The 25,176-nt window shown below is 47.7% G+C and overlaps 3 protein-coding genes across 10 annotated transcripts in view; 2 read left to right on the forward strand and 1 right to left on the reverse strand.

Annotated features, from left to right (window-relative positions):
- The window catches only part of HEYL (hes related family bHLH transcription factor with YRPW motif like), a 128,668-nt gene that overhangs the window by 27,510 nt on the left and 75,982 nt on the right, over window positions 1–25,176 (forward strand). The gene's annotated exons all lie outside the window — the stretch shown is intronic.
- On the reverse strand, window positions 1,154–23,494 carry LOC309535980 (CYFIP-related Rac1 interactor A-like). Of its 8 annotated transcripts, none has more exons than XM_082229534.1 (13): window positions 23,114–23,493; window positions 15,142–15,226; window positions 11,843–11,923; window positions 9,396–9,475; window positions 7,223–7,344; window positions 6,773–6,878; window positions 6,171–6,307; window positions 5,798–5,875; window positions 4,766–4,882; window positions 4,405–4,484; window positions 3,654–3,780; window positions 3,065–3,135; window positions 1,154–2,105 (listed from the first exon to the last, which is right to left on the reverse strand). In XM_082229534.1, exons 4-13 carry the CDS (start codon window positions 9,466–9,468, stop codon window positions 2,042–2,044), a joined length of 975 nt encoding a protein of 324 aa, XP_082085660.1. In that variant the 5' UTR covers window positions 9,469–9,475; window positions 11,843–11,923; window positions 15,142–15,226; window positions 23,114–23,493; the 3' UTR covers window positions 1,154–2,041. The 8 variants fall into 8 exon arrangements, with proteins under 8 accessions (XP_082085660.1, XP_082085663.1, XP_082085665.1 ...); XM_082229537.1 differs by lacking the exon at window positions 23,114–23,493 and adding an exon at window positions 22,215–22,402; XM_082229539.1 differs by lacking the exon at window positions 9,396–9,475 and having other exon boundaries at window positions 23,114–23,494.
- Window positions 18,053–25,176, forward strand: part of HPCAL4 (hippocalcin like 4) — a 43,775-nt gene continuing 36,651 nt past the window's right edge. The window contains exon 1 of the mRNA XM_082229558.1: window positions 18,053–18,189. The gene's annotated coding sequence lies outside the window, so the exon portion shown is untranslated. The remainder of the gene's footprint in view (window positions 18,190–25,176) is intronic.

The raw sequence follows: 25,176 nt of genomic DNA on the forward strand, positions 1-25,176 counted from the left end.
AAATAAATAAATAAATAGACCTCAAGGCAGGGGAAGCGTGTTGCCCTTGTGCCCTGGATAACAATGGGATGTCAGTTAGTGGCTGTGGCTAATGGAGCCCAGTTGATTTTGATTGGATTCAGTGTGATTGAGCTTTAGCCAGAAGAAAGGTTAGCATCAACCAGTATTACCAAAATATTGTCACTCTTTATTGACATAAATCAAGTGTCAGTGGAACAATGTGGCTGTGTGTTTTGTATCCAGAGGAAGCATTTGGAAATCCAGAGTTTCCCTTCCCTCAAGTTGTGGCTCTAGCTTAAAACAACAAATAAATTACCTTTTTATTCATAGTCCAGTAGTCTCATGTAGCCTCCCCCAACCAGGTACCTTCCACGTGCTTTGAACTACAACCCCTGTTGGTCCCAGCCAGCACAGCAGAACATCTGGTGAGCACAATCTTGTTATTTATCAGTGGGTGAAAAGAGGTCTTTAAAGCCATTCATAGACCATGATGGGCATTGAAAGAGGTGAATGGCCTTGAGATGCTAAACCCACTAATCAACAAAGGGACCGGTAATACTGTTTTGTTTTTTAATCAAGTGTCAGAAATTAATGAAATGTGGACCGTGCTCTGAAAACTCTGAAGGATGAGTTTCCTGATTTGTAATAGCAGATGGTGAAGATAATATTGAAACACATCTATATTTTTAATCTTATTCAGATGTGTGTGTATGCTCATACATTGCCCAGCTACTTGAGCTACTAAGGCTTGATTTAAGTACTGACAATATTTTGATTATGTATAATATATTGATGTGAACCCTTTTTTCTGTTGTGCTATTATTTTGGATTAAGGAAAGAATGTGGCTTTTGTGCTCAGATTACACAACCACTTTACATCTTGTCACTTTCTTCTCCCTATCCACCTAGATTACTCCCTACTCCTGACAAACATGTCTGAATAATGTGTTTGTGCACACATGGACACAAATCTCACTTTTGATCACCTTTGCCCAAGCCTTGTTTGGAACATGAAATAATAATAATAATAATAATAATAATAATAATAATAATAATAATAATAATAATAATAATAAAAAAGGGACCCCTCTAAGCATGTGCATTTTGCCAACATAGCAAAACAGACAACCAGGCAAGTCTCTCACACAACAGATTATTTTTTTCTTTTTATTTTATTTGACACAAAAATGTACAAAATAACAGGTGAGTGGATTTTAATTGTTTATATTAAAAATCTAAAAGGTGTGACTGAGCCATTTTGAATGGAATCAGTGTTGAAGATTTTAATGATGATGTCCACCATCATCATCATCCTGCATCAATCATCCTAGTCATTCCTGATCAACAGTCATTTTCCAGACACATTATTTACATCTTAAACAGGAGAGCATCTCTCCATCTTTCTCACTTAGCCCCCCACCCTCCTCTGGAGTCTGGGCTAGTTCAGGAGATCCATCTCTGGACCTCTCAAGAGTTTAGGAACAGACCTTCCACCTGGTTCCAAGATGGTGGTTCAACCTCTTACCAGCTTGGGCCAAACCCTGCCCCCTTTGTCCCTCCTGAAGCTTGGTCAGACTCAATGTCAGCCTTTCAGGGCTGAGAACTAGACATGTCACATCAACATGGGTGGGACGGGGACTGGAACGGTGAAGAGGAGCGGCCTTGCCAACATGGCGTTTCTCTGGCAAAGCTGCACTTCTGCCAGAGTTGAACATGGAGTGTCTTGGGAGATGGGACAGATTGGCACTGAGCTGGAAGGATTATCTCTCATAATTTTATATATGTGTGTGTGTGTATGTATGCGTGTGTGTGCATATATTTGTTTATATATATATATATTTATTTAAAATCTCCCCCCTTCTTTCTTCTTCCTCTTCTTCTTCTTCTTCTTCCTCTTCTTCTTTTACAAAATGACGAATATGATGGCCAATGGTTATTTATAGCAATATGTCAACATTAAAATTTCTGCTGAAGGTTCCATGGAGAAATCCCCTTTTGGGTCTCTGGTGAATGCCACCCACCCCTCGGCTGCAGGGGGTGCTCATTGCAGCAAGGCCCGGATCTGCTTGGATGTGGTGTCATCATTGAGGTGCCGGGTGGTGTACCTAGGAAGAAGCAGGGAGGCAGTGGGAAAGGGCACACCAGTTGTAGAGGAAAGAAGCCAATTGTGCTGGCCGCTGTGGGAACAGGTGCAATGCACATCTAAGCCCCTGATCAAAGGTAAAAATGTGGGATTTCTTAGCAGGGACTAGTTTGGCAGAAAGGAAGTGTGGATATAGGAGTAGAGGGTAGGTAACCTGAATACCCAGGTGTAGCCAATAGCTTAACCTCCAGGTGCTGTTGGACATCAACTCCCATCAGGCCCAGCCAACACAGCCAATAGTCAGGGATGATGGTAGCTGTAGTCCAGCAACATCTGGATGGCCAAAGGCTGCCCACGCCTGGACTAAAAGGTAGGTTTCTGTGATGCTGGCCAAAGCAATTAAAGTGCCAGTTGTTTGGGACAGGGAAGATGCAGTGTCCCTGAACAGCATACAGTGGTCTGAGTGCTGAGAAACTGCAGCTCCCTTGATACCAAAGCACCGGCTGGTGGGCATGAGCTAGTATGGAATCCAGGATTCAGGCCAGCCCTTCCTGTGTGGTGAACACTAGAAGGGCTGCTGGCTTCAACTCCCCAGCTGTAAAATGGGAGTGATGGTCTGCCCCACAGGATAATTGTGATGTGAGGGCAATGCACGAGGGAGTTCCTTCTGTGAAGCCAGGTCAATGGTCATTTAGTAATAGTCAACTTCTCCAGTTCCTGCCACAGCACTCCTTCAATAAGAACTGCTCATGTCTACAAAACCAATTTCAGTTTCTGAAAATCCTTCCATGCTATCTATCTTCAACTCCAGCACCTGCCTAGGCTGCCAAAGTCATCCCAGTGCAATCCTGGTGCTTGTGCTAGGTGTGTGTGCGTGTGTGTGCGCGTGCATGCGCTTGCAGTTCTTTTCTGAGAGTTGCAGCAGACCTTTTCTGGCTGCCAAAGCCCATTTCCTCAAAGGTGCTTCTTGGGCTGCCTTACCTCAGTGCATTCAGAAGGCCTTCTGTGCTGTTGGAAGGCTGGTCTTTCAAGACCTTGATACATCCTTTCATCTACCGGCATTAAAAAAGAAAAAGGGGAAAAAAAACCTCGTTAGTCAAATTTCAAAGGGGGGAAATGTTGGAAAAGTGCACCCACTTATACTGACAACAGTCCCTTTGTCTGTGAGCAGATTCATGAGATTTGAGAAAGGCAAAATAGGGTCTTCCAGAACATATGGATATGCGAGGTGCAGTAAGAGAGGGTGAAAACCCCGCATTTAGACTGGAATGGAAAGTCCCACCCAGCGTGGCTCTTCTGATGCTTGGTTGCTCCTATGGATCTTTGCTCCTTCCCTTTAAAAGCTAATTGAGGATCAATTGTCACTAAAAACACTGGGGGCTCCAGCGTTCCCCTACCCGTTGCCCTCCAGGGGTTTTGCACTACAACACCCATCAGCCCCAGTAGTTAAGGCTATATTATTCTGAGGCTGCTGAGTTGTAGTCCAAAACATCAAGAAGGTCAAGGTCATCAAAGGCTCCTTGAGTTTCTCTGACTGATGTTTCTATATGAAGAGAGAAATGTTACTCACGTCAATTTTGGAGGTCTTGGCGAAAGCCCCCACAGGATGGACATGGTCATAAAGAATGATGACCCCCACCATCACCCGCATGCAGAAAAGGAGAGTTTCGGTGTTGGTGAAGCGGCTCCGGTATTCCCTGTTGCAAACAAGAAAGAGGTTCATGAACAAGCCTCCTTGGACCAGCTGCCATGCCCCACATTTCCTTCCCAGCTTTCCTGGGGTGCTCATAGCATGGAACTGCTAAACACAGTCTAAAGACTCTAAAAAGATGTGATTTCCGGTATAGGTCCCTCAAAGTCATCTAGTGGGTGAGGGCTTGCTACAGATGCCTGGTCCAGAGATCAAAATGCTGGTGACCAGGAACAGGGCCTTTGCAGTGTTTGCCCCTCTGATGTGGAATTCCCTCCCTAAAGAGGCTCACCATGTAAGTTGCTTTGCGGCATGTAGAAGGCTGACCAATCCCATTGTACGGTGGCCCTTGGGGACTCTTTGTTTACATTTTTGCACATTCATTTGATAATAATGATAATAATAAATGTGGTCCCGGCGGCCACTCCCAGTCACCAGTCTAGCAGCCACATTCTGGATTAATTGTAGTTTCTGAGTAACCCCATATTTTTAACATGGGGTCTCAGTTTAGTCGGGTTTTAATTGCAATTGTCAATTGTGTGGCTTTTTAGACTCTGCTGTATGTGTGCAACCCTGAAGGCCACTTTGCTCAGCCTTTGGGGCCTATAATCATGTAGCGCATTGTACTCACGGCGTTTCCAGCATCACCCGGCAGACACAGGCCATGGTGCTCAAACAGTCAGTTGTGTCCTCAATGGGAAGAGTTTTGTTCTGAAAGGAGACCCAGTTTGCATGCTGATTACCCCCTGCTCTTCCTCCCCAGGGAGAGAGCAAGCTGAATATCTGAAGGGAGAGAGGCAGCCCCAGTCCCTGTGCCACCACAGCACAGATTCCTTGGGGTGGATTCTGCCCATCAACCCACCAGCCAGTGTGCAGTGTTAGCCTTGCATGAACAACCTAGCAAGCCTGGACTTTGCAGCAGGCTGTCACGTTAAGCTGGTCTTGGCAACTCTTGCCTCTGTCTTCTCTGTGCCTTGAGAGGCATCACTTACCTCTGAAACAAATTTGGTCGTGGCATTGCTGAGAGTCTTCAGCATCGGGGTGGCCTCTGCGTAGAAGAGGGACATCCGGTTGGCCATTTCGTTGTTCACCTCACTCTCAGCGTCTAACTGCAGGGCAGGAATGGAGATCAGGTGCAGCAAAACGTTACAGCATGGAGGGCTTCTATTTAAGGTCCCAGCCGCTCTACTCCATCAGTTTTTCATCGCCTTCCCACCAAAACCAGCCAACATTCCATGCCCACTGGGCATGCTCAGTCCTTACTAGGTTGTTTTTGTTGTTACGTGTGTGTGTGTGTGTGTGTGTTGGTGGTAGAGGGTGGGCACCATGTTGCCCAACCCCAGCTACCTTAAAATGTTTAATTTCTATGTTTATTTCTATGGACAGCTCTCATTTCTATCCCTGCGGACATTTAAAAATAACTTCTCAGTGTGAAACAGGAAACCACCTATCCAGACGAGATAGTTCATTTTACTCTTTTTACATCTATGTCTCTCTCCTTTTCCAGTCATTCCTTTCCATTCCCCCTCCCACTTGGCTTTCCATTATTGTTTTTCTTGACAGAGCTCATCCACACTTTTGCCTGACCCCTAATTTGATTGTGTTGTGTGCTGATTAATTCTCCCAGATCTGAGAGCTTTTCTCACTGTGTCTTGCGAAAATCCGATCTTGCCTGCTGAATCGGATATGCAGAAAATCCAAAGAGTGATTTTGCTTAATTGAGCTTCAGTTCAGCAGGTAAGTTTGGATTTTTGCAAGGTACAGCCATGGAAGAACAAGAAAAGCTCTTGGACCTGAGGGAATTAATCAGTACACAAGGCAATCAAAATATGGGTCAAGAGGAAGTGCGGGTGAGCCCTGGCTCTCAAGTGAACATACTCTGTTTGCTCTGGCATCTCTGCACATTTCCACTTGCATGGCAGCTTCGAGTTCCCACCATTTCTTTGCCATTAGAATTTCCATTCATTTTGCCCAGCCTGGATTTTTACTCTGCCTCCCAGCAAAAGGAATAAACCGTTCCTTACCTGCAGGTTGTTGATCCGGTTTCGACTGATGGTTCTTCTATAGTAGCTAAAATCATTCTGGATGGCAGGGTTGGTCATCTGGGAGACAGAGAAGGGAGACTTCATTCAGGGGGTGATGGAGAAGATGAAGCAGAAGACTTTTCTCCACATATGGGAGGCAAAGGGATGGTGATGGTGTGGGTGGGTGTTTTGCAGGCTACATCTGCACCTGTGCCAACCATCAAGAGTGGTAGTGCAAAGTGCCTAATATTGTTCCACAGGAGCAACAGTCAGAAGCCCCTGTGAGAGGTTTTTTACTTGTTATTATGCTCAGATCATATTCCCTGCTGCCGCTGGACCAACCACTGTTGGCAGCTGCTCCTCCCACACATACCTTGAGCTCGTCAAAACTGAGGGTGAAGTGTAAGATTTCTGCAAACTGTTTGGCGAGAGCCTGTTCCCTCTCCAGGTGCTGAGTCGGGGCGTAAGGTGGGCTGGTGAGAGCTTCCAGCAAGCTCCGCAAGGCATTCTCTGGGAGAGACAGGAGGAGGGAGATGGTTAAGTTAGGCAGCAGCCCCCTCACCAGGCCAATCCCTGCACAGCTTGCAGGATTAGTGCAATTTACATTTTAATGTGAACCTGCCAAAGCTCTGCTTCTGGAACCAAAGCACAGCTTCTCCTTTGAAAATTCACACCAAAAACGTTTATAGTAATGAGAAGGGCATGCAGATGCAAGTATTTTCGTGAAATCACCATAAAGAAATGCATTGTATTAGGGACAAATTGCCTCTTAAAAATGTATATGCTAAACAAAGTCATGTACCCAGATATTAGGAGGAAAGACATTTTCATGTGCCACTGTTTCCTTATGGGTTTTTTTTTTTTAAAAAAGAGGTTTGCAAACTAATGTGGAAGTGCATCGAACTGGACTGAAGATGAGAAGAATGAGAAAATGAGAGAGCGCCCCCTTTTGCTAGGATGAGGGAGGGCACTTACCAAGTCTAAGGGAAAACTCATAGAAACGCTTCAGCTTTGCCACAAGGGGACACACGGCGTTCCATGCCTTTTCTTGGAGCTGCAAGTCACTGGGGTTTTGGATGGCCTGTGATAAAGTAACACAAGATGCTAAGTTTTCTCCCTGAAATGTTAGCTTTGCAAAAGTACAAAAATATTTGTGGGGAGAGGGGGGGAAATCCAGACCACTTGCTAGCATTGCTCCTAGCTCTGGAATGTGGGGGTCAGCTTTGGGAAGGGCTCAGGTCATACCATGACGGTTATGCTCTGCCCTCCACAGTCCGAGGCAGCAGTGCTTTTAAATACTAGTTGCTGAAAGCCACAGGAGGGGAGAGCACTCTTGTCCGCTTGCTGGTTTCCCACTGAATAATCTGGTTGGCCACTGTGAGACCAGGATGCCACTGGCCTGACCCAGCAGACTCTTCCTAGTACCTCTCTGATCTCTTGCCCAGCTCCGGTGTAGGACTGCAGTTCCGCCAGAATGGTCTGCGCCTCCTCTAGGACAGCGTTCACCTGGTTCCACACAGCTGTCTCGGCTTCTGTGGGCTGTGCATCTGCAGCGAACCCCACCCAGAGAGAAAGGGAGAGGTCAGGACACTCGTGCTGCAGGACACTTTCTCAGCCCAGCCCCAGGGGGAAGGGAGGGAGGGACATTGGGATGGCTTGCTTGGAATGAGGGGATCCAAGAGCTCCCTCGGCCTGGTCAGGGGTTGGGGGGGGCAACCTAAGGAATGTCAGGGGACCAGGGGAGTAGTTATTTGCAACCAGAGAGTTCTGCCTCCCCCCAAACCCCTTGGCATCATGGGCAAGGCTTGTCGGGTGTACCCAGGTCACGTTGTGCAACCGCCTGGGGAGGGGATGAGGTCTTGGGCTGCCCCCAAAGAGCACTGGGAAGCCATGGCCCGGCCTGTGAGCTGCGACAGAGCCCCTCTCTTGCATGTCTTTCTCTGGGAAGCCCACAGACCATCCTTACCATCTGTAGCCCTCCAGACGTTTTGGACTACAGCTCCCATGAGCCTCAGCGAGGGCTCATCCACAAATGTCAACTGGGTTTTCCACGGATTGACGTTTGCTCTGATTTAGTGGTTAAAGAGTGGGTTTCCCCAAAGAAAACGGCCAAGCAAACTGAAAACCACTTGGGCGTGTGCCTAGAAAGCATGGGAGAAGCAGAAAACCTCCCAGACATGTGCTTCCTAGGCACAGGACAAACGTAAATATGGACGAACCCTGACTCATACAACCATGCTGGCTGGGGCTGATGGGAACTGTAGTCCAAAATATTTTGAGGGTGACAAGCTGGGGAGGGCTGCCACAGACCTTTGGCCCTTAGTTGTACCGGGAAAATATTAGAAAATAAATATACAGGAGGACCAAAAAGAAACCACAAAGCATAAAAAACAAAACTCTAGGAGGCACTAAGCCAATGGCATCCTAGGCAGTGAGCTGTCCACCACTCTCCTCCCCAAAGCAGGGCTCCAGGACTGTTGGCCTGCCTGCCTTATCTAGCGCTAACTCGTCTTCCATGCCTCTCTCCCCAGACTGCATACCTTCAGCAGTCCTAGGGCCCAGCAGGTCTCATCCACACCCTATGGGAGCTTGAGAAGTGGGAGTGGTCCAGGCACACAGAGCACACCTACAGCAGTCCAGGTCCAGGCTGGCGTCTGCTTGTGAGGAGGTGTGGCAATGTGCCATTCAAACCCCGAAAGTTAATTATTGGCAATGCTGTCTGGACACCGCAGGGCTGCTAAATGCCTCTTCACTGAGATGCTAGCACAACTCTAACAAATCCTGGAAATGTGGCTGCAGTCAGGCCGTCACTCTGGAGGAGATGCAGACTGCTGCCTGTAGGACGTCTCCAAATGTGGGAGCTTCTGCATGCTTTGCTGGAGGAGAAGCCTTACTTTCTGGCCCATCACCCTCCTCTTCAGAAAACAACTGTCCACTACCCAGGGTTCTGAGAAGGTCCACCAATCTCTTCCCTTGCCCCACCTCCTTTGCTCTCAGTGTGATTGGCTACTGCCCTTTCCCACTGCTATATAATTATCATCTTGCCAGAAAGAAGGCATTGCACCTGCAACAGAAGCATATTTCTGCTGTGCATAGCCCAGCAGCCATTATCTTGTCTGGTTGCTGATTCCCTCCTCTGCCTCTCTAGATCTCACCCTGAAGCTTCTTGGGGAATTCCACATGGCAGTTTATTGCTGACTCGGTGCTGCTCATTCAGTAATGTTTTTGCAGCATCCACATGACACCCACCCCACAAAAATACTGTCCCATATTATTCTCCTTTTTAATAAGGAATTTTTGTTTTGTTTTTTACCATTTCCATGAGAAATCTGGTAAGTAAATAACTTGTGGAAGTGGTAAATCTGGATAGGGATATGGGATGGCATTTTGGTGAGGTCAACATTGTGTGGATGCTGCAAAAAAACCATTTGTATGCCTGAGCAGCGCTGAATCCACAAGAAACTGCCCTGAGGATACAAGCCCTTGCCTCTACACCTCCACACAAAACGAAATAAATCAATTTTAATCATGAATTAAATCAATGAAAGAAAGTCATGAATGAAAACAAAGGCAAAAAAATAAAAAAATCCCTTCTCACGTTCAAAGTCAAGGAAAAAATTAGGGCCTTGGTCAAGCTCGTTATAAGTCAACACTTTAAGAAGGTTCCCCATGTGCTACCTGCAAGAGAAGAGACAAGAGGGAGAAAAGCATGATGGGTAGTGAGGTGGGGAAGGAAGGAGAGGTCTGTGGGAGAATGTCACTGGGAAAGGTGCCCCTTTCTGGGTAGCAGGAAGAGTCATTCAGCAAACAATTTCTACATTCAAATAGGACCACTAACCAGACGTTACAGCTTATTTGGCTGCGAGTGCTTGGTGATGAGGTGAACATGCCCACAAACTTTGTAGCATTCAGAGATATGTTTTAGTCAATTCTCAATTAACTGGACCAGTCTCTGCCAGCCTGGTTCTTTCCTGGTGTACTTGGACTACAACTCCCATCAGCCCAATGGAGTAGTAGCCCAAAACACCTGAAGAGAACCAGGCTGGCGAAGGCTAGACTAGAGGGGAACTGTTGGTGGTCCACGTTTGAGTATAGAGAGGCCCTCCCCACCTCTTCCTGCCCCTGAATGGAGATGTGCATTGACTGATGGGGAGGAAGACCAATGATAAGGAACAGAGGAGGACAAGAGTCACTGTTCTCCAACCAGATTTGGGGGCTAAGGGGAGCTTGGTTGTTCAACAGGACCTATGCCTGGCAAGTTTGGGAGAGTCTCACCAAAGGGTGAATTTATGATTGCAGCCAAAGCATTTGCCCACATAGGGACTCCATTTAGCCACCAGGCCTTCGTTCAGCCCACACATTGGCACAAGTGTCTTGGTGGCCATAGCAACAGGCCAGAAATGCTGCAGGGCATTTGTGAATCAGTCCTTACCTCTTTGGAAAGGGAACCACAGACAAAGCCCTGCAACAGCTTTCCCCAACCTGGTGTTCTCCGGATGATTTGGACTCCAATTCTCATCAGCCCCAGTATCATACAGATATGCTGCTGGGGCCAATGGGAGGGCACCAGGTTGGGAGCACAGAAAGGGCATAAGAACAGCTGGCATGAAATGGTTTGCTGCTGCCCAGATCAGAGGCTGCCTTTTCTTTTCCCTCTTTGATGAGTCCAAGATGTCACTGACCCTAGAGTTTGGGGATTAGACCCATGAGTTCAAGGCCCAAATCTCTCCTTGGCTATGAAGTTCCTTGAGTAGTTTTTGATAAGTCTATCAAACCCTGGCATTCCTTGCAGGTGTATTGTTTTTAAAATGCTGCTGGTTTTGTTTCTGTGTTATTGATAATTATTTTATATTATTTTATGTATACAGTGGTACCTCGGGTTACATACGCTTCAGGTTACATACGCTTCAGGTTACAGACTCCGCTAACCCAGAAATAGTGCTTCAGGTTAAGAACTTTGCTTCAGGATAAGAACAGAAATCGGGCTCCGGCGGCGCGGCAGCAGCAGGAGGCCCCATCAGCTAAAGTGGTGCTTCAGGTTAAGAACAGTTTCAGGTTAAGTACGGACCTCCGGAACAAATTAAGTACGTAACCCGAGGTACCACTGTACCACTTAAAGATTTTAATTATTATTAGTCAGTCTATGAATTTCTTCTGAAGAAAGAAATATTGTGAAGACAGTCAACTGTAAAACACTTGGCACATGTTTGAAAAGTTGTGGAAATTGGCCCTCAGACAGAGAAAGATATTTCATTCCAACTCCTCTTGGAAACAATAATACTTAATATAGTCTTTCTAAGTACTCAAGAGTGATTCAGATACACTTTCACAGTATTCCTTTAACTGTCTCTTTCAGATAAATTAATATCCACATATTACAGATGGAAATTCCAATGCCAATAAATAGTGGTCTGAGTGCGGTGAACACGATTTGAAGGAGGGACTGCCCAGTTCTCAGCTCACACTTTAGTTACCACACCTGACTGGGAACACCAGGGCATGTTGGATGTTGGATGGGCTGGTCACAACTAATATTCATCCTATTGCTTTTAACAGGAAAAGTGCAAAGTTAAAGTTCATCTTAGGCTGTGTACACATGACTGTCTACTCTGGCCCTAGTGCGCTCCCACTGCTGGTGTTTGAAGCTGTGTACACATAATGTTAGTCACAATCCATATCTATTCTGAGGTTTCCTGTGAAAGACTGTGGTTTGATGCATCTTCCCTCAAACCAGCTTCTACCCCATTCACTTTGCAGTTCAGCTAAGACAGCTGGGGGGAGGGGCAGTTCCCAGGATTCTCTGGGAGCAGCCATGGCAGCTAAATTGCAAATCTGTAGTGTAGTTATGCCCAGTCTGTTACAGTGTCTGCTTGTCACTGCTTGCTGCTTCCCAACAAAGTCTTCTTTTTTTAAAAAAAGTATATTGGCACCACCTCAAATATTTATATAGTAAAGTGTGACCCCCAAAATTTGTGGAGAACAGCAACTCCTTCTGCCAGTAATCACAGACACCACCCCCGTCCCTCCTTTGCGCATGGGACTTACTTTCAAAATCCAGGAAAAAATGAGGACAGTTTTCTAAATCTTTGCCCAATACCTTTATCAGGTTGCCCATGGCCAGCAGACCTGAGCGGGAGAAACAGAACAGAAGATGGAAGAAAACAACCGAGGTAGAGAGAAAGAAAGAGAGATTGAGAGAGAGAGGAAGAGAAAGGCTGCAAGAAAGCCCCTCTGAGCACAGAGTTCCTCTAGAGGAGAAGGAGCAGCTCATGTGGTACCTTCCAGGTGTGGAACTCCAACTCCCAGCAGCCCCCATAGCCAATGGTCAGTGAGGGTGGGAACTGGGAGTGCGGGAACTTCTGGAGGGCACCACACTGGCTTCCCCTACTCAGAAACACTGGTCTTCAGTTGGGGGGTCGGAGCCCACAATTGGGTCACATGGCCTGTTCTAAGGTGGGTGGCAGCAGCACCACTTCCGCCATGTAGATATGTGGTACAAAATTCAGAAATGGGTGTTTGAGTTAAAGGGGTTTACTGAGAGCCCCTTTTCCAATGGGGTCCTTGTCCATAGCCCCTTTTTGGCCCAGTGTAGACCCTCCTCCTCCTCAATGCTTCTCACCACCACCTTTCTCCTTCCTAAACCATCCCGCCCACAGCACCCTTGGGAAAGGAGGACATCCCAGCTTACCTGCTTCAGAGAGAGCCCTCTGTCCTCAAACAGGTCCTCTCTGAAGGGCTTGAGTGAGTGAAGAGGGCACGTGTCACTGCTGCTGCTGCTGCAGGCAGCTCAGCTCTGTCTGTATATCTCATTGCAGCCTTGTCTGTGTGGAAATCCCACAACCACTTCTATATTTTCTATTTTGGACTCCCAGAGGGAAGCAGAGTGTGCTGTGCTGCACCTCAGACTTCCTGTGAGAGCTTTCTGCGTGCTTCCAGAGCCCTCAGCCTCCACTGGACTTCCCCTTCCTCCCAGCTCAGCAGCAGAACAACCGTAGCTCAGCAGCTTCAGTTCCACCACACAATGCCTACAGCAGGGCCGAGGAGCCTGTGGCCATAGAGATCTTTGCTGGACTACGACTCCCATCATCCCTGGCCATTGGCCATGCTGGCTGGGGCTGATGGGAGTTGAAATCCAACAACATATGGTGGGCTACAGATTTCCCCACCCCTTGACTAGGGTATGAATGGGCACTCGTTGCCAAGGAGTTACCATAATCTGATCCCGGCAGTAGCCACCCACTAGTCCAGTTTGCTCTCCTAAAGCTCTCTACTGGGGCAGCTCTAGGTTTCGGGTAAGGCACTTTCAGTAGGCCCTCTCCTCCACAGCATGTCTGCCTGCTCACTTTGTCCTCTCTTTCCAGGCCCAATCCATACAATCACCCAGAGGGAAAGCACAAGGCACACTGAGGGTGCTGTTGCTGCTGCTGCTTGCATGCTCAGAGGAGGCAGGTGACAGCAAAGAGGAGTTGCAGCAGGGCTAGGAGTCTCCAGAGAGTTGCAGTGGCTCTCCCTGCAAGCGTGTGGGCCTTGGCAAGTGCCCAACAAGGTCTATCCCTGACACTGTACAGGGTGATGTGAAGCCTTTCTTGGCATCATTAACAACAGCGACCCTTTTCAGTTCCTTGTGACTTCATGTGAGTTGAGCCTGGCAGTCATCGATCAAGACCGGCCTGGGACTGGGACTGGGAGAAGGGTCTGTTGCACTTTGGATAAACAGTGAGCCTCTTGGTCAATGACCTGTCCTCCTTATTGGCTCTCTGCTCTCTGCTTCCTTGCTACTGTGCACCAATGAATGACCTAACCATACAGCGAATGAAGCAGTAAAGACTTGATGACTGCAATACACCCAATGTGGGGCTGCCCTTGGGCCTTGTGTGGAAGCTCCAGCTGGTGAAAAATGCTGCAGCTAGACTGTTAGTGGAGACAGACTATTGCCAGCACATAACTCCGGTGCTTAAAAGCTTGCACTGGTTACCCATATGCTACCAGACCAAGTTAAAGGTTATGGTGTTAATTTACAAGACCTTTAACAAATTGGGCCCAGGACACTTAAAAGAGTTACGTATATCTTTCCTTGATCGTGGAGGTCTTTGAGGGAATCACTGCTAGCAACCCAATGTAGTATTTTGTAATTACAGAGTTAAATATTGTTTCCAGTTATTATGGGTTGGAGCTAAGACTCAGTCCTTCAGTTTCTTCTTGTGGTTACTTTCATTTTCCTGTGTTAGCCAGCTTGTGGATAAAAAGCCACTTGTTTTGGGCCTACAAAGTGAGTATCCTTGCTTTATCTGTCTATATACATAGAAATGTAAAGTGCTGTCATGCTCTGGAGTTTGCGTGGCTTGCCAATAGACAGCTACACCAACCAATGGGCCTGCGGCAAGGTTTAATGGAGGACAGGAAACACTTCACACAGCAGTTTAGCCAGCTGCTCTGTGAAGCACTTCACTCTCCTTTAAAAGGTGGTGGGGCCTGGGGTGAGCTTGGGTGGGGGGTGGGTGTGCAGAGTGAGCTGTGAGAGGGCACAGGCAAGGGCATGGGTGAGGTGTAAAGCGAGGGGGGGTCAAGTGTGGGGAAAGGTCTGTTGGCAAAGGGGCAGGTGGAGTTGGCAAGTGGAGTGAGAAGGGGAGGCAGCCCCTAGCATTAAAGAAGAACTTAGCACCACTTGTGACTCAGATACGCATGGCTTGTGTCTCCTAAGAGCCAGGCAGTCCATATTGTGGGCCTGATTCTCTAGAACTACCCACTAATTGAGATCTGACAGACCCCTTCTCTACTGGACTTCAATCAAACACTTCTCAAGGACCTTTCTATTTCAGCAGGTATTTAAATAATTGTACATTATTCAAGTGTATTTGTTCAAGTTAATTTATTTATTCAAGTTATGTTTTCATCTGTGATTTTAGTTTGTCTTAAACTGATATATTTACTGATTTTTGCGTAAACCGCTTTGTGACAATCTGTGGTGAAAGGCGGTCTGTAAATATTGCAAATAAATAAGTTGTGATGTGGCAGAATGGATGGTTATAATTTCAGATTGCAAATTTCAAAATGCAGGTGGGGGAGGGGAGTTGTCACATTTTAGAAATACTTATTTGCACCCCCAAACTCTCATGTTTTGATTGCAAGTTCTTTACATAAGAGTATTTTTTTTTATTAAAAAAAATATTATGTTCCATCTGATGTGGCACAGTGCACTCCGCTCCCTCAGGATTCTGCCACCTTGTTTAGAGGAAGACCTGCCTTTACACTTGCTTTTCTAGGCTTTGCCCAGCGCCCTCTGAACTCTAAGACTGGATAGGTCCCTGCATCACACAAGCAGCAAAGGGGGCTGTATTTTTTACCTCAGTTTGTGATGCTTCAGTAACCTCTACAGCAAGAAGCAGGCTTCTGTAGGGTTCATAAAACACTTCATTAACTGGGAGAATCCTGCAGCATGAGAGAGAAGGGGGCAGGGGGGAGAGAAAACGCACAGTGAGGCTTCCAGATATAGACCATTCTCATGAGCTAAGCAATTCACCTTCAAATTGCTGATCAAAGGTGCCTGAAATGAAGCTGTGTCCTTGGTGGAAACCTAGAATTGTGAAAACTGAACCCCATGCATGCATGCCAGAGATAGAGAGAGAAAGTATTCACTTCATCAAGTGCATCACACAAGAAGGAATGGAGAGGGTGATGACCAAAGGCCACAGTGTGGCTCTTTGACCACAGAACAGTCATTTTATTCCCTCACATTGCCACATGGGCCAAGGCAAGCATTATTCAGTAGAAGCATGAAGTACTTCTTCCATTCCTGGAGTTATTCTGCCATGGTGGTTCATCCCTCATGACCTATCAGTTTACTATTTGGATACAGTCCATGAGGAGGTCCCCCAAATCACATGCCCCATTGGGATGAATGGCAGGTACACAGGGGCTTGGTATAAAGGGCCAAGGCCTTGTCTTTTTATCTGTTCCTAAGGGCCTGCACTGGCCATTCCAGCAGGCTAAAAGGCATTTCCTTCCCAGCAGTAGCATTCCTCTAATCTCTGATGTTTTGAAGCAAGCTCTAGCTAAGCAGGGGTCTTTATGCATTCAGAAAGTCACTGTTGTCTATATCCACATGTCTAGAAGTAAAACAGGACAAGGGGAGAGGAAGGCTGAGCAGGGTTTTAATCCACATTCACACAACAATATCCAAAATGCATATGTATCCTGTATTACAAAAGACTCCTGTTTGGTGCCCTGTTTCTCAAACTACCTTCACACTGATCAGAGCCCTTAAGCTGATCCTGATTTGTCTCTTACCAACACCTTTGTATAGGGTAAATATATCCCTGCCCCCCTCACTTTGCCCTGGTGTGTACACAAACAAAAACAAATTGAAGCCATGTTGATGTGAACACCTAGCAGGGAAATTGCTGTGAAATTCACCCCCCCCAAAACTTCAGTGCATTATCACCCTCAGTCTACTGCTTCCCACCCCCCTTTGCTTCTGGCTGGCAACATTTTCCTCACCTGTCGTGAACAGGTCATTGGAACTGTTCACTGTGGACTCAAGCTGCAGCTTTCCATACAACTGTTCAGCCTCTGGAAGCACAACATGGGCACAACATGTTGTAGCGAACAGTGAATGCTTGAAGAAGTCACTTGCTGTAAACTCTGGCCCAATCCAGGCTGGGGTCTGTGTTTGCTTTACCAGGATAGCACCACTGCACAGCCATTTCCTCTTTCTTATCCATGTCTATTTCTCCTCTGAAGAACTTTGAGATTCCTGAGCCTCCCCTTCCCAGATTCAGTAGCCTTCTCCTATGGGAGCAGCTGTGGAAAGGGCAGGAGAGACGCACTCTGCAACCCACTTGAAGTTCTGCCCTCTCTCTTTCTCTTTGGGAAGTGCTGGAGGACAGAGGCAGAGTTTTATCAAGCTCCCCACCTGCAAGATCATGGCTTGAGTGGGAGGTTAAGCTCTGACCACCAAGCAGTCCTTCTGAAGAAAAAAGTCAAGAGCTTTGTCTACATGCACTGAAAGGTGTCCGTTCTCCTGATAATGTGTACAGCTACTGCTGCTGCTAACATCACCAGCAACAAACCCAGCCACCTTGCCAGGGTCCCAGCAGTTCAACAGAGCAAAACAGAGCATTAGAAAACTACACACATATATGCAAATATTTATGCAAACAAACACGCACACTTCACAAACTTTTTGTAACCATTCAAACCACTAGGATTTCAGAGGTCAATTAAGGATACTGGGCAAGTGGATCAAAAGAGAGCTGTCCTACGCACCTGGCCACCCAACTTTGTGGTACATGAGCTTGTCTTCTGCTCTGTGCTCGCCCCCCCCCCCCGCAGTGTGCAGAATGGTGTCTAAATCTCTCTCCTGATTAGTCTGCTCAAGAGCTCTTTGCTGCTACTTGACCTACTCAGACTGAGCAGCTGCTCCAAGGCAGTTCCTACGAGGCCCACCTTGGAGGATCCCCAGATGATGCATGGGGATGTACCAATGTGTGCACAGACAGGATGGACCTGTTCACAGCATCTGAAAGTCCTTGACTGCAAAAAACTCATTTTTCCTGGTTCAAAAAGGCTTCCACTGTCTGTTTCATACCGCAGAGCACTTGCTTCATGAACCTCAACCCTTGAACTTTATCTGCAGCCTAGCTGAAAGTTAGCTAAGTCCTTCCTGGCCTTTCCTGAGCTTTTCTTCAGCTTTTGAAGAAAGTGGTGGTGGCAAGGGTTGGTTGCTTCTGACACCATGTTTCAGTAACTGAGCAGAGGCAGGTCTCATTTTTCAAACTGCTTTATTTCTAGGCTCACAGACAATGCTGTCCACTCCTGATCATTTCTTTCTCTTTTCACATTCTACTCCAGACCTCTTGTTGGTGTAATGTAGCATTGATGAAGGTTACTGGCGGGCAACATCCATAGAAGTCATAGCAAATATCAGATTAAAATCTTCTTCTTTTCTTTTTAAAACCACCCTCATTGATTGGGGGGGGGGGAGGACAGCTAGGCCCAGGGTAGTGCCAGGTCTTCTTCCAACACATTTTTGTAACATTATTTTATGCAACCACTATCAGGAGCTGCGGGGCTTGAACCAGGTCAGGCACTGGCTCCATGGGTTGGAGGAAGGAACCAGAGGTAGTTCCAGTGGGGGCTATGAACAACGTCCCAGAATCCTCCTGAGCCAGGGAATCAGGTGACAACTGAGGGCCAATCCACTGCTATTGCTACTTATAAGTTCCCAGTTCTTCTCATTTCCCTGAGTCTGGGAAATTCATTAGCAAAGCGAGCAACTTCCTTTTTCTCTGCAAGGCTGCTGGTCTTCTTCAGCCTCCCGTTTCCTGAAGGTGTGTGCGCTGCAGTTTCAGCACCTAGCAGCAAACTTGTAGCAAAGACCAGTAGATGAGGAGGTAAGCCCTGGCTGCAGGTTCTTCACAATTCTTTGTAATTTTAAAAAAGAGGGGGCTTGTCCACGGGTCTGAGCGGTGTTCCACTTGTCACATGCTTTCTAGGCATGGCTCCGAGCAGTTTTGCCATTCCCCTGCTGCTTTGCCCTGGAAAACCTGCTCTTTAGTACTAAATCAGAGCAAATGTCAATTTGGAGAAAACCCAACCGACATTTGCTCCAGTTCAGTGCTAATTATCAGGTTTTCCCAGGGAAGTGTGGGTGAGCCCAGAGAGTGTGGAATAAGAGGGTGGGGGAAATGCAGGCTAACACTTGGGTAAGGATGACATCTTGTGGACAATGCAAAAAGGCATGCACACCTAGGACACACAGCTTTAAGCTGGCCGTGTGAACTTAGCCCTAGACGTGACTTAAGATCTATCCTAAACTGCCTCTGCTGCAGGGTGCAGTCACTGAGGCTGGTGGCTTGGCCTGCCTTTCGTTCCCCCTCCCTTCTGCACAAGCAGTGTCTCTTGTGAAAGTAAACTAATGGTCAGATTATTTGCATTGTTTACAGTGATTTAACTGACTTCAGGGGCTTGTGAGGGGGGAGAGTGTCTTTAAACGTGCCACAAGGCCAGACATGCTCTGGTGAGCCCTTTGTGGTCCCCCTTCTGAAGGGCACAAGGAGGGCTTTCAAAATAGAAATTTGCTTTGGTTTTTCAATTTCCTGCATCAGTACAAAATGGAGGGGAGCTACACAGACCCGCATTATGCATGCTCAAATGTTAATGGTTCTGTGCTCCTAATTATGCCAACTTCATTTTAGGAGGTTGGGGGGGGGGGCTTCCGAAATGCTTCCATGGTGCAAAATGAGCCCACTGGCAACCTTGCTCATGAGAAAATGGTGTGAGTGGAAGCTGGACGTGAGAGGGAAGTAAAAGGTACTCTGAGAGAGGTGCTGGGGCTCATGCGGCTTCCTAGCCCTCAGTGCCAGTGCATGTGAGCAAGCCAAGGGGTGAGACATTTTGCACATGCTCAGAGCACTCTTGTCATCTGAAAAGCGGAAACAGAGCCAGGAGCTGCATGCTGGTGTTGTGACTTGGTCCCAGCTCTCTCCAATGGGGATGCCTTTGATAATTGCTTTGATCAGGGAGAGATGTGGCTCAGTGGTAAAGCATCTGCTTTGCATACAGAAGGTCCCAGGTTCAGTCCTCAATCGCATGTCCAGTTAGGGCTAGGAGAGAACCCTGTCTGACAATTTGGAGAGCTGCTGCCAGGCAGTGTAGACACTACTGAACTACTTGGAGCATTGGTCTGACTCAGTGTAAGGCAGCTTCCTGTGCTCCATTTTGAGTCAGGATTGACAACGTGGAAGGTATTGTGACCCCTTGAATTCACTAGAATTTGGAAAGGGATATCATGACAGCCTCCCTAGTGAAAAGTAGGACCTACTGGTTGCACCTGTGACCTTTCAGGTGAGGAGTCTGACTCAGCCTCTCACCTGTTCATCAGATTCCTGCAATGGACACTACCCATGCATTGCCGCCATAATTCATGCTTCTGTGCCAGTTTGCTGTGCCTGTAAATGCTTGGTGGCTTCCTTTGCTGGGCACCATCTATGGGGATTTTGTGAAGTCTCCTTCTGTGCTGCTTGGGATGTCTCCCTTCACCTGCACTACCCAGTTCTGACCAGCTGCCTGGAACCTGCTTCCTTGCTCTAGATCTTGCCCTGCTTCTGGTTTCACTCTGCGCTATGTCCACCTTATCTAGACTTTGCCAAATACCTTCTGGGCTTTGCAAGGGGTGAGGAGATGCAGGAGACAGCCTTTGGGAGAGGAGAACCAAATGTTTTGATCCAGGAAGGTAAATTCTGGAGGAAGCAGTCTGTCCTGAGCGTTGGGTAGAGGAACACAATTCATGCAGGGGCTTCTAGATGGGGACAATATTGTAAATGGGTTGTTCAGATATCACAGATATCACAGATGAGTGACTGGAAACAGATTATGGTTTTGGTTTGGTTTGGTTTTAAAAAAAACTTATCAGATTTCCCTTCAAAAGGGTGAATGTGGATTAAATGGGGTGGGGGATACAGGCTGGCATTTTGATCTGATGGTGTCAGGTGGAATGCATGAGGAGCAGACATCCCACAGCAAACCCTTGTCTGGAAGCACACCACATCATAGGTTTTATGCCACCCAGATTTTCTTGGTCTGTTTTACACACACACACACACAAACACACACACACACACACACACACACACCCCTTGCCTCTGGCAACCAGCGCTGAGATGGGAGAATGGCTTGCATTGCCTTGTCGCCCCTCTGCTTCTCCTTTCCTGCTCTGCCAGGGAGGAAGGGAGTGTTTCATCCCAGAGGCAAATAAATTCTGCAGGTTCACACCTAAGTAGTTTGGGAAGGGGGGTGGGTTGGAGGAGCAAACTGACTGCTCACAGTCTGAGACCTTCCCAGTTCACTGTCACCGTGCTCTGAAGCCAAATCAGGCAAGCCTACACTTTGCAGCCGCTACCTTCCTGCACCTGGTGCTCTCTGCAGCTGTGCTGGCTGCGTTCCTTTGCCCATTGGGGCAGCAAAACATTTGGAGGGCACCAGGATGGGGGAAGAAGACTGACCTGTGCCATAGGCAGCAGCCAAGATGGTGCCCTTCAGATGCTACAATTCCCATCATCCCTAATCATTAACCATCCCTAATCATGGATTTGAAAGGGAACCATCTTTGGGGAATGACTGGCTTCGAGGGTGAAGGAGGAACCTGGCTTTGGGAAGAGGGGAAATGGCATTAGTGGCTTGGATCCTTAAACCCTGGAGATCCACTGCCAGTCAATATGGACAATACTGAGCTAGATTGGATCCAGTTTAAGGCAGCTTCCTCTTTTTCTATTAAATCAGCCCTTCATTCAGAATCCTGAGTTCCACTTTGTTTGATACCAGGAGGCAAAGGCTCCAACTCCAGGCCCACCAAGCAAAGGCTGGCACTTTCCTCCAATGTGTTGTGGACCAGCCTTTGCTGCTACCTCTTCATCTCCATCTAGGAGCACACGCTTCCTCTGGTCCAAGCTGTGCAAATCAGGTTTTGCTCATTGGGGCATCAAAATCCTTTGCATATGCTGTTGGGGCCATTTTGCTTCTTGTCTAGGAAAGCGCCTAGTGCCCCAGATCTCACGTAGCCAACACCAAGCCTAAATCATGCACCTTGTTCTTCTCACCATATCAAGCAAATGCATGGAGACCAGAGTCTGAGATTCTGCTCTTGTTTCCAGACAAAGAATGGAAGAGGGGGAAACTACAGAGGAGACCACTCAGAGGCTTCAAGAGGTTGTGAGAAAGGAGACACAAAGCTAGCTGTGGAAGGAACACACTCATTCAAGTTCCATCAATGAGTGACCTAAATCAACCCCAGGCAGGCCTTGGATTTTGAGCAAATCTGTTTTCCCCCTTTTTTCCTTAATGAGTTCTCCCAAGAGAAGCTCCCATAGTGTAGATTTCACTGCAGCATCTATAATTATCCTCCCAAACAGAATCCACTCCAGACATCCAACAATTATTGAGTGGTTACGACCTATTCCTAGGGGCAGTTGCCTGTAGCCTTCATCCAGCTGTGAGGGAGATGCACCTGAAAAGCTCTTTGCACATATGAACATGAGCATCCAAACGACCTTAGCAACCACCTGGTCCAGCCTCCGGCCTCCAACAGGGGACAGCTCAATGCTTCTAAGTGTATGGAGGCAGCTTGCCTATCCCCCACACTTCAGAGGAAGTCTCCCTTCTAGGAACTAGTAAAGAGTGCTGGGGGTGGTGTGCAGTTTGACAAGGGGGACCAAACCTGAATCTTCATTCATTATTACAGAATAGACAATAGACTCTCTCTATCTATCTGCTCAGTATCCCAGGAGACTTTGACCTCTGTCTGGACCAATGTCAGTGGGAGGAAGACAGAGCTGTACAGGTGAATTTAGATGCTGACACACTCTGATAAGTCCATCCCTATCCCAGGTTGCAATAGTCACCCTTGCCGATACACACTCACCGGTCAGCAGCATCACTTGCAAGGTAACCAGCACCTTGGACCACCTCGGTACCGATTTATGGGCAGAACTTCTGGACAAAAGCCCATTGCGTTCCAGCAACCAGGAGCTATACCCTTCCTTGGCCAACACACACAAAAGAATCTCACTGAGCAGACCCAGCTATTTTTTAACCCCCCCCCCCCAGGAGAGGCAGAGAGAGCCATGTGCTGCCGCTGGCATCTCATTTCCTGCGACTGCAGGCAGGGAGGGGGAAAAGAAAATTCCGCAGGGGGCTAAGGATGAAGCAGCGATGAGTGCCGCCTTGCAGGAGAGGGGCACAGGCACAGCACATTTCCCTGCGCTCCACCCATTTCACAGATCAGAGGGAGACCGAGACCCTGGCCTTGCGCGGCACAAAATGGGGAGCGTGCTTTTCTTCCAAAGGCAGCGGCTACCCCAGCGCCATCCCTGCCTGCACATGGGACACGGAAGGGGACCAGAGCGTCTTTGCTCAGCGCCCGACGGCAACAGTAAACAGGGTGTGGGTCGGGAACAGAGCGCTGAGGCTGTGCAACTCTGGAGCGTGATGGTGCCCAGGTTTTCAGCATAGAAAGCCAGTGGGCGAGCAGGTGGCGACCTGCATAAAGAGAGCTCAGAAAATCTACTGGGGAGACCCTGACCCCCACCCAACTCAGCAGTTCTTCCCCCCACCCTCCCTGTCACTGTGTAGAAAGGGTGCCCCGGCCGCCAGCCAGGAAGATTCATGAGAAATCCTGTTTTGGACTGCTCTGGAAATACCAGGTGCTCATATGCATCTTTTGTTCTTGCAAAAAAAATAATTAAAATCTCTATTTCAGTTCGTCTGATTCCGTCCTCGCACCCCTCCTCCTCCCCACTTGCCAATGGAAGAGACACCCACCTTTCTGCCGAGGACGACAAGGCAAAGCCAGAGATCTCAGAAAGACACGCTGGGGAGGATGCAATAATATTTCTCCCAATCTTCTGCAGATCCTTGCTTGTGCCTGGGAAGAGTAGCCCCTTTGCAGAGAGAGAGAGAGAGAGATTGCAGAAGGAGCGCTGCCCTCCCTGTGTGTGTCAATCCAACGAAGGAAGCTTTGCTGGTGCAGCTGCTGCTATCAGTATAAAATGCATCACAAAGACCACCATAGACCACTACTCGGCCCCCTCCCCTCCTTCTAAAACATCTGTGACGTCTGCAGTGCAAGGAAGCCAGGGCAGATTAACCCTTGCCTTGCTGTGCCAGGCCCTCTTTTCCTCTCTTACTCTCTCAGTCTCAAGAGCCAGGCAAAGGAAGCCTGGGTTCAGGACATGGAGAATTGGAAGGCACCCAAGAGGTCATCCAGCCTGTCCCTCCTGCCCCAGACAGGAGCTGTACGCATAACAACCCCAGATCAGAATCTTGATTAAAGGCAGATCTGTGGCCTGTTGTCAGTGTTTCACTCGGGGTCCATGGGCATAGCCAGGATTTTTGTTGGGGGTGGGACAGCCCAAGTTGTTGAGTTTTCTAGGCACAGCTCTGGGATTTAAAGCTCCATGTCCAAACAGTTTTCTTTTTTTGTCCCAGTGCTTTCCCCAAGTAAAACCCATGTTTTACTGCTGAATCCAGTCTTCTGTAGATTGTCATTTTCTCCTATTCAGCACTAAAGAGCAGGTTTTTCCAGGGAAAGCACCAGGTCAAAATAATAAAAATGATCAGACACAGAGCTTTAAAGTGTGGACCTGTGCCTGGAAAGTGTGGCACAAAAGGATGTCTGGATGAGCCCTATGTCTCATTCATTACTTATATTTTTGGGGAAGAACTGCAGCTCAGCTGCTTCTGACCAAAGAAGGTCCATTTAGGTCTCAGAGCTTCTAATTCCGTTCTTAAAACCACCAGAGCCTGTTCAGGTGGACATGAGATAGCAAATGAGGTGAGAAATGAAGCAAAATCAAGCACAAGTCAATAAAAAGCAACTTAATTAAAACCTTGCAGGTGACCCAACAAAAGGAATAATTATGAGATCCATCTCAGCCAATGATGGGCCTGGATTAAGAATTCCAACATATTCACATCTTCAGAAAGTAACTATTAAACATATTAAAACTTGTCCAGAAGTGTCTTCACATGCCACTGCCATCTGCCATGGGTAGCATCATTAGGAATTCACTAGCTCTGAATTCCTTGTCAAAATGAAAAATTATTGTTGGCACAATTTTTAAACAGATCCACCTGATTCCGCCCCCCCCCTTGTGTCACTGAATAATTGAACAGACAATGTCAAAGGTCCTTGACCTTGTCTCATCTGTAGCGGCAGAGGCCGCAGATTACCATGCACAACCAGTGGTGCCTTCCAGGTGTTCTGGACTGCAACTCTCATAAGCCACGCCGACCTGGAGGTTAAAGGTAAAGGTAAAGGTACCCCTGCCTGAACGGGCCAGTCTTGCCAGACTCTGGGGTTTGTGCGCCCATCTCACATCTATTGGCCGGGGGCCAGCGCTGTCCGGAGACACTTCCGGGTCACGTGGCCAGCGTGACAACGCTGCTCTGGCGAGCCAGAGCCGCACACGGAACGCCGTTTACCTTCCCGCTGGTAAGCGGTACCTATTTATCTACTTGCCCCCGGGGGTGCTTTCAAACTGCTAGGTTGGCAGGCGCTGGGACCGAGCAGCGGGAGCGAACCTCCGACCTTTCGATCGGCAAGCCCTAGGCGCTGAGGCTTTAGCCCACAGCGCCACCCGCGTCCTAGAGGTTAGGTAAAGGCTATTGCAAGACGTCTTTCTTAACATTCCTTCATTCTGTGGCAGCAAATTCCATAACTTCTGCTTCCTGACTAGAACCTTCAGAGCCTGTCACAAACTTTTTGCTGCCTGAAGCAAAAGACAAGATTATGCTCCCTCCCCATCTAGGTACAGAAGCCTACTAGATTACTAGTTAGCTCTTATTTCAACACTGTTGATGGGGCAGCATCCACCACAGCAGGA

Source organism: Podarcis vaucheri (assembly GCF_965113315.1).
Source record: "Podarcis vaucheri genome assembly, chromosome: 7".
Classification (NCBI taxonomy): Eukaryota; Metazoa; Chordata; class Lepidosauria; order Squamata; family Lacertidae; genus Podarcis; species Podarcis vaucheri.